The following is a 16999-nucleotide window of genomic DNA, read 5'->3' on the forward strand; positions in this document are numbered from 1 at the left end:
CTTTTTTTTATTAAAATAGTAAGACACGGGTCTTAACGTGACGTTTTAGTTGAAATGGAACGCGAAAGTTTAAAATCTTATAACGTTTTTTTATGTTGTTAACCAAGTAGTTAAGTATTATTGTTTCCTGTCATTGTAGAAAAACTTCCAACACCAAGTCTAATTTTTTGTCGTGCGTTCTGCCTAACTCTGTTTAGTAATGTAATCGCGATTACGCTGTTTACATAAAACAGTAATGGCTGAAAGATGCGGTTTTACTACACGAAGAAAGTTGTAATGTGCACTTAAAAGCCTCTTACTTTACGGAACTTGAGTACGGAAATAATAAAATTTTATAGTAATTAAGAATCTCTTTACTTCCCAGAAACACGAAAATTACTTACGTTACATGATGAAAATTTATTCTAATTTTTCAGCATTGTTAAATTCTTATCATTTTTGTGGTTCTGAATAATTTAGATTAGGTAAGTCAGTTTTTTATTGACTTATGAGTCTTTGTAAGAAGATTTAACTGAATAATAATTTAAATTAATACCACAATTAATGTCGCAGGCAAATTGTATGATTCCGCATTTTACAAACGGCGTCGTCAGTTCACAAACGCTCGCTGCTCTATGAAATGCCGAAGGCAAAATGTAAATTGCCTGGGCACTTTATAATATGCCAAAATATTTGATAGCCAATTCAATTGCTGTTTACAAAATGTCGCGGCAAATTGAAGTATTTAGTTCTTTTTCTTACCACGCGAGGCGCTGCTAATCAAAACAAGAAAAATGGCGTCGAGTCGTGGTGTTGTGATACAGAAAACAGTGCAAATTCTACGTATTCAAAGGACTTTTCACAAAAAAAAGACATTTATTATACTTAGTGAATTAAAAATATTTTACGATTCACAAATAGGAGCAGTGAAAAAGCTATGGAAAAATGAAATAATTTTTGAGGTTATCCGGCACGTAGAAAACGCTAAGGTGACAATGGAATCTGGTGCTCGGACTGGTGGAGGACAGCTGCGGAATATTATTGGTTTAAAAAAATATTGTGTTGTCTTCTAGACTTCTTCTAGGTATAATTAAAATGTAAGACTTAATTAAAGGACTGACTATCGAAACTTATTTTATGTCATAGTTTTATGTACCTACTATAGGTACGTCAATAGTTTAAATTAGTTTAGTGTTGTTTTTATTACGAAAATATTTTAATTACTTTAGGAGTAGCTAGTATTTTAGGTTTGTCTTACCTGAATAGATACCTACCTGATTTCTGAAATTAAGTCTGATTTGTCCAACATGTGTTTTATGATGGTCACCCTATTGCAACAATCATAGTCGAAATTTTATCAATTGAACGAGTCGCCAATGAGGATCAGTACTGTTGTAGAAAATTCAATAAAACTAGTATCTACGTTAATCTTTAAGACATAAGAAAGATATATCTTTTTGAATTATCCAAATCGGACCATTACTTACGAAGATATTAAGTAATAAACATAGGCCGTTTTTGCCGCTAAAAGTCAACGTACGCAAGGCCGCGTGACGTCATTATATCCGAATCGAGCGCAGCCGGCGTGCTAATGGGATGGAAAATATTTTTTTCCGGCTAAACTATCAGTTTTAGAAAAAAACTTTTAATAACATTTATTCTTCAAAATAAAGTAACCTATCGACGAGTAATTTTTAAAAATAAAAATTGTGAAAAATAAGTATTACTATGTCCAAAAACCACATTTTCATAGGATTCGATGCAATGCGGAGACGCGGTTGGGGTGAGTGTAACTTAATGATTGTTTGTTTGAACATAATAATACATAATATGATGCTAATACCCAGTTTCTGGCCTGGGGGGGGGGGGAATAGTCCAACCCAGCTTATAGCCTGGGGGGAGGGGCAAGCCTTACCCAGCTTCTGGCCTTGGTGGGAGGGGGGAGAGGCAAGTCATACCCAGTTTCTGGCCTGGGGGGGGGGGGGGGGGGTAAGTAATACCCAGTTTCCGGGGAGGGGGGGGGTCAAGTCATACCCAGTTTCTGGCATTTCTGGCATGGGGGGGGGTGTCATACCCAGCTTCTGGCCGAAGGGGAGTCATATCCAGCTTATGCTTATGGCCTGGGTGGGGGTAGGGGCAAGCCTTACCTAGCTTCTGGCCTGGGGGGAGGGGGAGGGGTCAAGTCATACCCAGTTTCGGGCCGGGGGGGGGGGGGGGGGTAAATCATACCCAACTTCTGGCCGAGGGGGAAGTCATGCCCAGCTTATGACCTGGGGAGAGGAGAGGGGCGGGGTAGTCATACCCAGCTTCTAGGCTAAGATTAAATAGATTTCCAGCACGGAGCGGCTGTCCTTTCCTGCAGCAGCTGGCCCGCCCATGGGAACGGCGAATAGATAGGTAGGTGCGTAGGTTTAACTCAGAAAAACTAAATAACAGGTAGGTATTATATTAAGTGTACATCGAAATGATTTTCATAGCAATGTCTTATTGTTAGAAGTTATACCTTATTGTTAGAAGTAAATAAATTAATACTTATACATTTTTATATTTTACTTGGAAGAAGAATGACTCTAACAACACTTATGTACACTTTATTTGAATAAATCGCCAAATATACCACCGCGGAGACCCCAATCGCGTCTCTGCGTGCCATTGAATCGTATGAGCGTATGGATTTTTTGCGTTATTTTTCACAATTTCCATTTTTAAAAATTACCTATCGATAGCTTACTTTATTCTGATGAATAAATGTCATTACAAGTTTTTCTCTAAAACTGATAATTTGGCTAGAAAAAAATATTTTCTATCCACGCAGTACGCCGGCAGCGTTCGGATCGGATATAATGACGTCATCGTCCCCGCGCCGGGCGGTCAGTGAACTTTTTTAGTAATTTGGCCATAACTTCGTCAATTTTTGTCGTAGAACAAAAATTTTTGCACTGTGTATTAAGGATTTCTTAGCCCTATAAATCTGCATTCACAGCTAAAAATCGAAATGATCCTCATTTGCCTTCGGCATTTCATAGAACAGCGAGCGTTTGTAAACTGACGACGCCGTTTGTAAAATGCGGAATCATACAATTTGCCTGCGACATTAATACTGTTAAAATACGTTCCCAATTTACAAAAAAAATCGTTGTGGAAAAATCTCCTCAATTATTTTTTAATAATGTCTTTTAGCACCATCTATCGCTGAATATAAAAACTAAACTTCTAAAAATGGCAGCATTAGGCATTGCGTTTTTTCTACCCCTCAACAGATGGCGCTAACTAAATAAACAAAAAAATTGTGTTCAATAGCAATAAAAATATCCCTTTCGGACCGCTCCAATACAATTGTGCGGGTTACAAAATCGAGATTATCTCATTAGTTTTACATCGGAAGTGGATGGGCTGAGTATCGTACGATTGTGCGGGATGCGTTCTTTCACCTCCCGTGAAAATTTCGTCCGAAGCGCAGTTGGTGAGCAGGTTACAACCTGTACAGTTCATGACTGATTGCGCTCCCCGACTTGGCGAAAGAAAGCACCTGCTATGGTTTTATTTTGTGATTGTAGTAATATACAACTTATTGATTAGACAAATAGTTAAAAATAGCATCTTTTTGTGATAACAGTGACAACTTGTAAGCAAAGACTTTGGCGTAACGGCTTAACGAACTTTACTGACACAATTGTATCGACGTGGGCCCTACAATACCTTATGCGTATTTTAAGTTTCACATAATTGTTAATTTTTCATGGTTTCCACACCATGTTTCCGGTTTTAAACGACGCTACTATCGCAGAGATGCTCAATGCATCTGGGGATGAGATCGATGACAGCGATAAAAGCTAGTTTCGTCTACTTCAGATGAACTACTCCTCTTCTTCTGATGAAGGCTCAGACATTCATGACGATACATACCTCTGAGTATGCAAGCGGCATAGCAGACGAAGCCTTTCAATCGTCAACATCTTCCAGGAGATGCTGTTCATGATCCAGGATATATTAAAACTCCATAGGAATATTTCGAGCGCTATAATTACTGTTGAGCTCATGGAACAGATGGTTTTGCCCACAAATCAATATTAAATGGCAAATACTGGTATAAAAATGAAACCTGTTTATTCCTTACTGGTTATAAATACGTTTTTCGGAAAACATGCCATTGATAAAATTTCCAAAACCCTTACAATTTTGACCCCCACAATTGTACGTAGGAAGTGAAGGGCCCAGTTTGATACAATTGTTGGTATGTGAATTTTCCAAGATGGCGGCGGAAAATCTGGAAAATTATAGCAGATTCGTAATCTGCGGCCCCAAATTACCTAAAATTCATGTTCAAAATTACAAATTTCTTTCTAGTTTAAGCGCGGGTCCGAAAGGGATATTGTTTTTACACATAGATGGTTTTGTCGACTTTTCATTTTATATTTACTCCTCACATGTAGGTATGACCAATTTGAACGTACGTACACGTCTCTGCTCTCCAGCATTAGCGTTGTTTTAGCGGGTACACGATAATCAAAGTCGCAGCCTCTCTCAAACAATTCACTCTGGTTTGTGGGTCATGTGTATTGGTACTTTCATGTCATGCTCATGACCAATGACCTCAATATGTGCATCAAATTTAAAAACCAAAGGTTTCCTTGCTATGTATGTCATGTACCTAATGGTTTCGTGGGAGTACATAATAGTTCTTCCTTATTTTACGTAAAAAATTAGGGGTTAAGAGCCCAGACTCAAATATTTTTATTAGTTAGGTACCTACCTAAATATTAAAATGTGAGCAATATTAAGCCACTAGTTGTTATTATGAGCAGTGGGTCTAGACAAAGTGCAAATTATAATCGCAAACCAGTCGAAAAGTGGTCGAAAAGCCCCTTTTTTATATGGAGTTTTGACGGATTCGATCAAAAAGTGCGTTTTGTCTAGGGGGGCAGATGCTTGATAATTTGCATTTGAATATTGTACTTGTTTTTGTTTTCATTATAAACAATCATATATCGAAGTACGACATCCCTGGCGGCAAGTAGCTTTGAAAATGGCGCCAGGTATTTTTTTAAGATTTGTTACGTCATTGGGTACAAGTTTTTAAGAAAAAAAAGTTAAAGTCTTGCTATACTTAAACAGTACATTTTCTACTAAAAAAATTCCTATGTTGTTTCTTTAATACTAAAAAAAGTACAGGCTGTATTAATTCACAGTTAATTTATTAAAAATAAATATTTTTTATTTATTGGGACTTAGGGAGTACATAATTTCAAACATAATATTCGAAGCTTTTTTAAAATGACCAACCCATTGTGGCACTGTCAAACAGTCTTCTACTACAATAGTAGAAATTCTCAGAATATGGTATCATTTTTAATGGCGGAAAAGCGGCAAATGGTATTCGTCATTAGAAAATTTTACCATGAAAAAAAGTGAAAATGGATCGAATTATAAATTCTAACACAGAAAAGCAGACAATTTATGAGATATATCGAGCATGTCGTCTTTGCGGTGCCGGGGCTGGCTACAAAATGCCGATAATTCAAAATGTTGTGGATTTGGATGCTAGTGGTATTGAATTGACTCAGAAAATACGGGATTGCGTGCAAATTGAGGTAAATTGTTCATTTTAAATTCAATAAGTTACCTTTCCAGCTATATTTTGTGTATTATAACCGCACAGAACATGATTAAAAAGTGGTTGAACTTGAAAGTAGGTTATGTGTGATGTTGTCAAAACAACAACACTCCCAATTTCAGTACTACAAAATTTAACAGCATAACTGATCAAAATTTAGCCTTTAGAAGTAGATTTTATCACTACGAAATTTTCCTCTAACATTTCATTCACACACTTCACATAATGCGACGTAGGTATGCATCGATTTTGAGAAGCTAGACTTTTACAATTTCATTGGTTTGAAGTACTTCTTACTGATATGCATCGCTTGTTATGTCTAAGAATGGAGTACAAATAGTTTCTTACTCCTTTATTCTTCTTGTTTCCTGAATAATTGAATTTAGTATAAAACTTATCATAGTTTGATACTGTAGTGAAAAAAACAGAAAAACGTTAATAATTTGTAACATATTAATGCACTATGATGTAACATTACTCTAGCTGGATTCAAACCCACCTGGCATGGCACTGCTAAGTTCACTTAATCTTTATTCTTGTGCATTTTTCTGATACTAACTGAGTTTCTTGCGCTGCTTCTTCTCAGCACTGGCCCATTTATTGTCCCGAAGCAGTGGTAGGGTTAATACTGGGACGTGTAAAAGTGCTTTTTAAAAGCCTACTTCCATAAATAAATGAGTTTTATGAGTTTTTTCCAATGATAATATGTGGTTTTTCCCTTTCTATAGTCTGGTTTGTGAGCACGTAGAATTTTGTCCAATGACCCCAAGCTACCCACCCTTATCGCTCGCGCGTAATTATGTTGCTATCGCGCTCGCACACTCACTGCGGGTGCCAGTCGCACCGATATAATCACGCGCGAGCAATAAGGATGGGTAGCTGGGGGTCATTGGACAAAATTCTACGTGTTCACAGAGTGGGCTTTACCATCATTTTAAATTATTTTAAATAACAATTCCAGGTGCACCCAGATGACAAGATGCCTCCGCTAATCTGTGAACTGTGCGTCGACAAAGTGAATGATTTCTACGAGTTTGTTGAGCTCTGTCAACGTACAAATAAACGCACACGGATGAGGCTAGGTTTGCCACCACAGAATCCATCACGAGTACCGGTAAGATTATTTTAATGTTTTTATTATTATTAGAAAACATTTTATTCTTGTAAAGTGTAATAGAAAAAATGTAGGCTGTCTATCCATTCATTAATTAATTTATTTTTTTAAAAAGATTATTAGTAATTTGTTATTGCACAAATTACTAATACTCCCGTTAGCCCCTCGTACTAAGCTAAATATGCTTGTATCACGAGTGAGCTCATCACAATAGGGACTGAACGCACGTTTCTCGGATTACGAGTCGGCCAGGCCGACCCCTTTTTTTTTAAAGATTATTAGCAATTTGTATTGCACAAATTACTAATAGTCCCGTTAGCCCCTCGTGGTAAGCTAAATAAGCTTGTGTTGCGAGTGGGCTCACCACAATAGTCGAGCGGCGGTGGGATTCGAACCCGCGTTCCTCGGATCTCGAGTCTGCCACTCCGACCCCTTCACCATTCGGCTATCGTGGCTATCAATCCTTCATTGTGTACAAGCAGTAATTTGGACAATGACAATGACTATTCTAGTAAAAGCACAGAATAATAATAAGTACTACGTACAGAAGTTTTACTTCGCGAAGGTATTTAAAAAAATGTATGCTCAATGTCATTAACAATATGGTGTAATTTAGCCTGTCTCAAGAGTCAAGCACCATTTTGTTGACAAACGTCAGTGATCGGCACTGCGCCGAAGCTATAGGGCTGACTTCGGTAAAATGATGTGACGTGAGGTGCCAAACTGCGGAAAATGGCGGAGGAAATACATGATTTAGCATGAATTATCATGAATAATATTAACTACTTATTTACCTCTCAGTGTCTTGAGGCTACTTAAAAAAGTACATTCTGTGTTTTTATTATTATTTAGGCAGTTAAATACTGCACAGTATTTAGTACACCATTTTCTTTATTTTCTTCCATCATACACAAGTATTGATGTGCCGTTCCCAAGAACGCTCTCTCAACTGAGAATATTCTCGGGAGCGTTCCCGGGAGCGTTCTCCTAAGTGAGAAAGGTTGAGAATCATGTTTATCAAATGGAAATAAACAAACTTTCATAAGTAAAATAGTATTAAATTAAGTCAACAGATAAGTGTATATTAAACAATACACTCTATTTGCAGTGAAAGGCTATATTCTCAGTGTTCCCGAGAATATTCTCGGGAACTTTCTCGGCAATATTCTTGGCAACTGCACCTTTATTATATTTTATTTTTTTTGTCGTGAAATGTCGTTTTAATGATATGTAAGATGACAGAAATTTCATTTTACACGTAATTAAATAATGTAACTGTCCATTTTTTCGTTTTTAACACGCTCTTATTAGGTCGTCGTGTATGTAACTAACTATGTAATGGAATCTTAGAATCTGAATTACACGCACTTCTAAGTCTTGTATCATCATGAAACTTGGCAATTATATGTAGATTAGAAATGACAATACAATATTGTGGTACCAGCTGGTCTGATGATGGGACTGGAAGGTGGCCAAAAGAACTCCTAAACGAAACGGCGGAATCACATCGAGTTTGGGTTCATTGGATGTCTTTTCGAGATCTTTAAGTGCTAGATAATGTCCAGGGTCCTAATGATGGAGTCAGGAGATAGCTATAGGAACTCTTAAACGAAACAGCGGAAACTCATCGAGTTTGGGTTCGTTGGATTTGTCTTTTCGAGCACTTTAATGCTAGATGATGTCCAGGGTCCTGGTGATTTTTGGCTTATTAGTGCTGTTAGTAATTTAAAGCATGTTTTTAGTTTTTTAAACTACATATTATTATTTGACATTAAGGGCATATTTCACAATCGCTTAGTAAGGGCCTGTTTCGCCACTTCTGGATAAGTTGTGGATAGCCTGTCTGACGGATCATTTGACACATTTTTATAGAAAATACGTGCTAGCTACATTGATCCGACACTTCGAAGAATGGTGATACTCCTCTTCAAAAAAGTGACAAAATCTTGTTGAAGAATGTATAGACCCATTTCGCTTCTGAGCCATGTCTACAAGCTGTTTTCGATAGTCATTACGAATTGTCACGCTAGCAGGCTCGACGACTTTTAGCCCCCCGAACAAGACGGTTTCCGAAAAGGCTTTAGTACCATATACCATAATAATATACGCAACGGCAGATTATACGGAAGATCAAGGAATATAATCAGCCACTTTGCGTTTGTGCGTTTGAGAAAGCCTTCGATTCGATTGAGACATGGGCAGTGCTTCAGTCTCTTCAACTGTGCCAAATTGACTATTGATACATTAAAGTGTTGAAAGAAAGGCTTGTACAAACACGCCACAGTGACAGTCCGTTTTAAGATCAGGACCCGAAACCTATCCAGTTGCAGCGAGGGGTGAGACAGGGAAACGTCATCACCACCGCCCTGGAAGATGTTTTCAAGCTTCTGGGCTGGAGCGGATTCAGCATAAATTTCAACGGCGAGTACATCACCCAGACGGCAGACGATATCGTAGTCATGGCTGAGATCGTGGAAGATCTAAGCACAATGCTCGATGGCCTCAATAGAGTCTCTCAACAAGAGGGTCTCAAAATGAACATGGACAAGATTTAAAAATCATGTCTAAAGACCGTGTTGCACCCACTCCTCTAAAAATTGAAGAATCTACACTCGAGGTTGTTGACTATAATGTACACCTGGGACAAACAGTCCAGTTAGGTAGGTCCAACTTCGAAAAAAAAGGTCAATCATGGAATCCAGCTCGGCTGGGCAGCCTTTTGGAAGCTTTAAGATATTTTCACGCGGCTTCTCCGTCGCGTCGCCACTCCGCTTTAAATCCACTTTGAATCCGCTTACAATCCGCTAGGGTGGCAAGGGCCTTAAAACTCAGAGGCACACTGATATTCAAATACCGTAGGCGAGTTCTAAAGCCGCGGTACGCGTTCGCCACGAAAAGAGTGAACAAGACAGCAATATCTCACTCACACGTTTCATACCTTGTTTTAACGACTAGTCTTAACGCCCAGTTAATAAAACATTGAAACATTACAAATAATATCACATATAAACAACAAAATTAAAATTAAAACTTAATGTATTCTGTCGAGAACACTGAGAATATTCCCGGGAGCGTTCTCGGTTCTCGAGAATATTCTCACTGGGAATATTGCCGGGAACGAGAACTTTCTCAGCGGCACATCTCTATACACAAGTATACGCGTGCGTGAGTCAATGTTCGCTCGTATGTAAGGCCTTGTCGAATAGTATCCTGTAGGTGGGCCATCGTGCGTTTTTTGTTTTCGATGTAAACTCGCGGAGATGAACAGGCCTGGTAAAAGGTGAATATTATCAATCTTTCAACAAGAGTACTTATACTTTTAAGGCCAGCAACACACTTGTAACTCTCCCGGGGCTGCGTGTGTCTATGGGCGGTAGCCCATACGTGATCACCATCACTTACCATCAGGGGATCCGGCTCCTCGTTTGCCTCTTGTCCCATAAAAAGAAACAATTTACATATTGTACTTTAGAATAATTTGGCTAAAGCTAGGGGACACATTTCAACCAAGATAGAATAGAGAAACACCTACCTATCTATTTATCTAAAAAATAAAGTTGTTTCAAAATGTTTCAGAGTTCCGACGCATCTTCCAACTCAGGCGACTGTATCTTAGGAGTGACTGAGCCGGTGTACCAGAACGACGACTCGGATGAACCGCTGGCACCTGTCACGAGGCGGAGCAAGCAGCCTGAGGTTAAAAAAGTCAAGGTAAAATTGTAATTCAAAGATTTCTGGGTCCATTTATTTTTATCAGTTAAAATCAACTTAATACTACCGCAGAATAATAATAAGTACTTCGTACAGATTTTCTTCGCGAAGGTATTTAAAAAATGTATGCTCAATGTCGTCAACAATATGGTGTAATTTAGCTTGTCTCAAGAGTCGAGTACCGTTTTCTTGACATACGTCAGTGATCGGTAGAGCGCCGATTTCCATAGGGCTGACTTCGGTCAAATAATGTGTGACGTGAGGTGCCAAACTGTGGAAAATAGCGCAGGAAATACATGATTATGCATGAATAATATTTTGTGTTTCTATCATTATTCAGGCAGTTAAAATACTGCACAGTATTAATTACACCACCGTTTTTTTTATACTTTCCATCATACATAGTTTATTGTCTTTACAATGCAAATAGGTGAAGAACACAAATTGGATGTCTTAGTTGGTAAGAAGAAAAGGCCAATGCCCATTACCCACGTATTACCGTGCTCATACCCTTAGATTAATAAATCCCCGTATCACATTGCGTCACAGGCTAATTATCATCAAAACGAATATGTTATTTAATGTGTACCTCATTAATTTTTAACCGTCTTTCTTAACCGGACAGTGGCATGGCGGCGTAACATGGGTTGGCACTCGGGGCGATCACTCCCCCCCGTCCTAAGGCACCCCCTGGTACCCCCCAGGATTCGAAGGTTACCTACCGATTCGAAGATTGAAAGACAATCGCCCCCCCATCGCATAATTTGTATGAAGAATCGGCCAAATCGAATCGGCGTAGTGTGCGCACTCCCATACATGCCCATACCACAAAATATAACAGAAGGTAAACTCATGTATGTACCTCGCTTTGCATACCTCTCTCGCTCGCACGCTCGGCCGTCGCGCTAGGGTTGTCTTGTCATGTGTTGCGTTTATTTCGATAAGATAGAAAAATGTTACTCTTAATACTATGCAAGAAAGACAATAACAAATATCCACGTATACTTATTTATATTTAGTACGTTATTATAGTAATAGTTTGCAAACAAATACACGAGAAGGAAGTAGTATTTAGTTGAGTGACACTATTATCCAACTAATATTATAAATGCGAAAGTTTGGATGTCTGGATGTTTGTTGCTCTTTCACGCAAAAACTACTGAACGGATTTTGATGTAACTTTACAGTATTATTGTTTATAACCCTGAATAACATATAGGCTATAATTTATGACGATCTGTGACAAACTAAATTTCACGCGGGTGAAGTCGCGGGCAAAAGCTAGTTATCCAATAATTCCTAAAACCTCTCTAAAACAATTTGATATTCCTAATAATTGAGTTGGCTTTCAATTTCAATTGAAATTCAAATAAATAACTTACTTACCTCCCCGAATCAACTGGTAATTTAAAAAATAAAAATTCGGTATTTAATGATGAGTTTAAGCAACCAAATACCGAACAATTATAATACGACTTTTTCTGTTCACTCATTTTCGTCAATTTCGCAAAACAAAATAATATCACAGGCGGTTGACCGGCGCGTGACTCAAGCGAACCACAGCGAACGTGTGGCGAACGTCTGTCGCGCCACGTCGCGGTCGCATTCGTCCAAGACAGTCTTGCTAGAGCGGTGTCTATGTGTGCGTGGCTCGAGCGCGTTTAGTATGGAGTTTGTCTTCTGTTATATTTTGTGCCCATACTGATCAACTGCCCGACTAAACTATCGGCCAACTAAAAATCAACGGTGTGCGCCTACTCTTATGTTCCAATTTCAGCTGTCACCTATTTTCGTGAGTGGATGAGCATGAGGACATGATTTTTATAATAAATTAAACTACTTCAAAGGATTAAAAAAAAACTATATTATTTTTCTCACCAATAATTACAATTAGAGCGTTTCGGAACACCGAAGTAAAAAACTATCAGTGTCATTGTCAATTTGAGGTTATGATCAGGCCTGACCGACTTTGTAGGCAGCACCGTGAATTTTATTAGGTTAGCTTAGGTTAGGTGTTCCCCGATCCAAAAAAAATCTAATAATGACTTTTCTCAAAGGACAACACTTAAGTCATTTGTCAGTTTGTCGGTGAATAATTTGTCACAACCTCAGAATACAGAACAAACCAGAAGGAGTGTTCGATAACATTTCTACGCGGCAACTTGTGTCCAAAATACTTCCCCTCCCGCGCCCCTCTACCCCCTTTAGTGTTACTAGCGCCGTGTGACACCCCCATTTTTGGGGTAAAATTATGTAATTTTTTAAAGAGATGTTAAACAAGTAAAAAATAAGTAAGTGAAATAAGTACACACGGCCACAGTGTTAACTATCCATTTCCGTTTTTGCTCTCGCTCTCATCAAATGGTGATTCTTTGCGATAGAACGAGACGACATGACTGGCCATAGGCATAGATAGTACCTACCTACCTATGAATTTAATTTTTACTCCGAAGTAACTAAGTGTAGATGATTATTTATTTCTATTAAATAGTGTAATATACTACATGTAGGTATAATATGTTATTTAAAAGTCAATTACAAAAGTCGAATATAAATTTTAGAATGCCAAGTAAAACAAAAAAGAAACTTAAGGTTCTTTATTATGTAAACATATCGACAACAAAACATTTGTTTACGGCGCAGTAGTGCTTTTAGTTTAACTTTTCTTGGAGTCAAAAACAGAATCCAAATCAAAAACATCACCAATACTTGAATTTGATTGCGAGGCAACTCTGGCTGTGTATCCTGAAAGAAAATCAGAGTAAGTATGTAAGCAATAATTGATTACTTAAAATTATTATTAAATATACAAAATATTGCTGCTGCTGATCTGTTGATACCAATGCCTTACTTTTGAATAAATGGGAAAGTATGAAATTCACGATAGTTATTTATTATCACCTCATTATTTAGGGAGTAATATTATAAATTAATTCAAATATTAAAATCAAATCAAAATCAAAAATATTTATTCAGTTTAGACCACAAGTGGCACTTATAATTTAATTAATCAGGTTGTCATGTCATGGATGAAATTACACTAAAAACTAATTAAAACCAAAAGGATGGGGAAAATATTCCATTATTCTGTGGTAACGCTAACAAAATTAACGCGTGAATTTTTTATAGACAAATGTAATTCAATATAAAAAAGTAGGGTAAAATATTCCGTTGACCTGTGGCAACACTTACAAAATACAACCGTGATTTTTTTTGAAAATTATTATTTAATTAAAATGAATTGGAAATGTGCTACTTACGGATAAAACATGATCCCATGCACTTTCTTCGTAATTCCAGTAGCATTCTTACATGTTGGAACGGCACAAGACGGCATAATTTAATTATAAAGTGTCAATCTGACGGATATGTAAACAATGCGCGCGCCGGCCATTGACTAATTGCTCTAAAGTCAAATTAGTGCGATTCGGAGTAATTTATATGAATACACATTTACGCCCGTTGACGGGTTCTGGTTTGTTCCGTATTCTGAGGTCACAACTTTCAAAATATAAAAACGGCTATTCAAAGATTTTCGTGTTAATCTTTATCTATTGTGATAATAATGTCTTATCATCCTGTTGGAGATATTGTCTAGTGTGATTGTGAGATACAGAGTCAGTAGTGCTCTAGTAGGTATTTAAGTTTGGAGACAGTGACTTTTTATCTAGTGTTTTAGTTTAAGTCACGAGACATCATATTTAATAAAGAGAATAATGTGTTTCTAATTGTTTGAGTATCATTTTCTTGATCATATTGACGGGCTTAGTTACCTCTGAAAAGTTTTTTGCATTAATTAAAAATAATGGTAGAACATAAAATCAATGACATAATAATAATATTATGTCATTGATTTTATGTCATGATATTATCATAGCCGAAAATACGTAGCCTTAAGCACAGATTAAATACCGCCTTAGTACCAAAGTCACCAACTAGATGGCGTTAAGAAAAGTCCAGTTATTTTTTATGGAGTCGCCGTTCTTCTCGTCAGAGTAAATATATTCTTTGGTTATGATGATGGCGATTTATAAAGCCCGGTCTCCGAGCACGTAGAATTTTGTCCAATGACCCCAAGCTACCCATCCTTATCGCTCGCGCGTAATTATATTTCTGTCGCGCTCGCACACTCACTGCGGCCGCCCGTCGCACAGTCGCGATAGCAATATATAATACACGCGAGCGATAAGGATGGGTAGCTTGGGGTCATCGGACGAAATTCTACGTGCTCAGCGACCAGACTATAGAGGAGAAGAAGAAGAGTTTAGTTTTTCGTTGATGTCTGTATCAATCGATCTATGTTTTAGTGGTTATTCATGAAATTCATTCCTCGAACGATGTTATTGACTATTGACAGTGTTGAGGTGCATCGAGATAGTGACTGAGGGCCTAGTGTGAGTTTTCATCAAACGCGCTCACTAGTGAGCGCGTCAAAAAATGTCATCTAATGTATGACAGATAGTACAGCGCCCCTAGCGGGAAACGTTCAAAAACTAAATTTTTTATACATTTTTTAAAAAAAATATGTAAACTCACACTTAGCCCACTGTTTATAGATGCCGGCCGGCCGGCGTATGGCATCGGTAAAAATGAATCGAACAGGCAGTGTGAGTCAAGAGATCAATCGCCGACGATGTATCAACTGTTCTTTGGCAGTACCAAGGAACACGTCGATACACACGGTGGAAAGTGTGCACAACAAAATACGCGAAGTTTTGAACTCATGGGTCAACGGGACACCTACTTTGGTAAGTTTTTCATTACTCGTTTATAAACGTATTCATGATCTTGATCTATGTATATTTTGTAGTTTGTACGAAGTCACATTAATGTTATACTATAGTCCGATTTTTAATGAGGGCTATCGTTTTTATATTTAACAGTTGGCACCCCTGGCGATTGACAGGACCTTATAGTACGAGAGCCCACGACCAAAACCATGTCTCATAGCAATACGGCAAAAACCCTATAAAATCGTTAGATTGTATTATTCTGAACCGACTAGGTGGGTAGTAACGGTCGAAAGTGTAGCAACTGCGTGGGAGGCCATTTCTGCTGTGTCAAAAAAAAAAAGACAGTCGGTATTATAGCAATACGTCTGATAGTGAAAATGTACATAGATTTTATAATTGTATTACGAAAAAGTTTGTTTTCAGACATTTTGCGCGTAGCATATAGCCTGAGCGCATTTTTGAAAATGTCAACAAATTTAGCCGACCTGTATCATAGCAATACGGATAATTATTTTTTTCAACTTTTCGTATTGCTGCCATGATTACCAAAAATCTGTTTTCAGACACTTTAAGTGTATCAAAAAGTTGTATGATAAAGAAGGTGCTACACTTAATTTGTCTGATATAAATTTTTTGCACATGTGGACAACTTATTTTATCATGTCCAACAATTTTCAGACATATTGCTATGATACCGATCGGTAAAATTTGTTAACATTTTCAAAACGGTCTCAAAATTTAATGCGTTCACATTTCCGTCTGAAAATTGTTTTGTTCGCATCAAATAACCAAAATTTACTAATAAAAAAGATTTTCAGACGTATTGCTATGAGACATTTTTTTTGTCTCTTTTTTAATTTTTTAAGTGATTTTACGGGTTTGCGCTACACCACTAACGTCTGAAAATAATGTTTCCGGTATCTCAGAACTATCATTCAACTACAGTCTGCAAATCAGACATATTGCTATGATGCAGTTCGGTAAAATTCTTTGACAGTTTTGAAAATTCGGTCAGATCAAACGCTACGCGGAAAATGTCTGATATTGGTATTTTCGAGTTCAGGATAATCGTATCTATCGATTTGATGCGGTTTTGGCCGTATTGCTATGAGACAAAAATTTTGGTCGTGGGCTCTCGTACTATTACTCTACAGTGGCGCCATCTTGATGAGTGCAAATGCGATAGTCCTCCTACCACTTTCGCGCTCACCAGTTGGCCACCATATATGTTACGGTTAATGTGATAAATTGAAAATTATTAATAATAACCGGTTATTATGAATAATTACCGACAGTCGCGGTAAAAGTGATAAATTAATCACATTTAACAGTGATTATTTAATAATTCAACCTTAGTACTAACAAATTTCATAAAAGAGAACAACATCTTGTGTACGTGCTCGTGTACAGCCAAACTTTTGAACGTTTTGATATCATATATTAATTTAATTTGGCATAATGAGTTTGAAATGTTTCTTGCATAATATTACTTTGCCATGATGCCTATAACATAATGTTTTGATTTAAAGTGAAAAATAGGTTAAGGTGCGGCGGGGGTGGCCCTTGGGCCACCCCTAAGCCGCCTATTTAGTTTTATACACACATAAATGACCTCATATTAATCACATTTACCAAATCATGCGGTGATTATTCATAATAACCGGCGATTATTCATAATTTTCACATTTATCACTTTGACCGTAACATATATGAGCTAAAGCAGTACGGAAACTTAGCCCTTTCGGCGAGTTAAATACCTACACTTCAACTGAGTGTTAGGGTTGGCACTCTTAATCTTTATAAAATTAATAAGGTTCTTACTTACTTATTTATTAAAACGTTTATTTA

At 37.5% G+C, this 16999-nt stretch overlaps 1 protein-coding gene across 1 annotated transcript in view; it reads left to right on the forward strand.

The window, feature by feature from the left end:
• The first annotated feature begins 5330 nt into the window (after positions 1-5330).
• Positions 5331-16999, forward strand: part of LOC135085175 (uncharacterized) — a 35783-nt gene continuing 24114 nt past the window's right edge. The window contains exons 1-4 of the mRNA XM_063979928.1: positions 5331-5570; positions 6555-6707; positions 10284-10418; positions 14975-15166. Coding sequence (XP_063835998.1) covers positions 5394-5570; positions 6555-6707; positions 10284-10418; positions 14975-15166 — 657 coding nt within the window. The 5' untranslated portion in view covers positions 5331-5393. The remainder of the gene's footprint in view (positions 5571-6554; positions 6708-10283; positions 10419-14974; positions 15167-16999) is intronic.

Source organism: Ostrinia nubilalis, chromosome 28, assembly GCF_963855985.1.
Source record: "Ostrinia nubilalis chromosome 28, ilOstNubi1.1, whole genome shotgun sequence".
Lineage (NCBI taxonomy): Eukaryota > Metazoa > Arthropoda > Insecta > Lepidoptera > Crambidae > Ostrinia > Ostrinia nubilalis.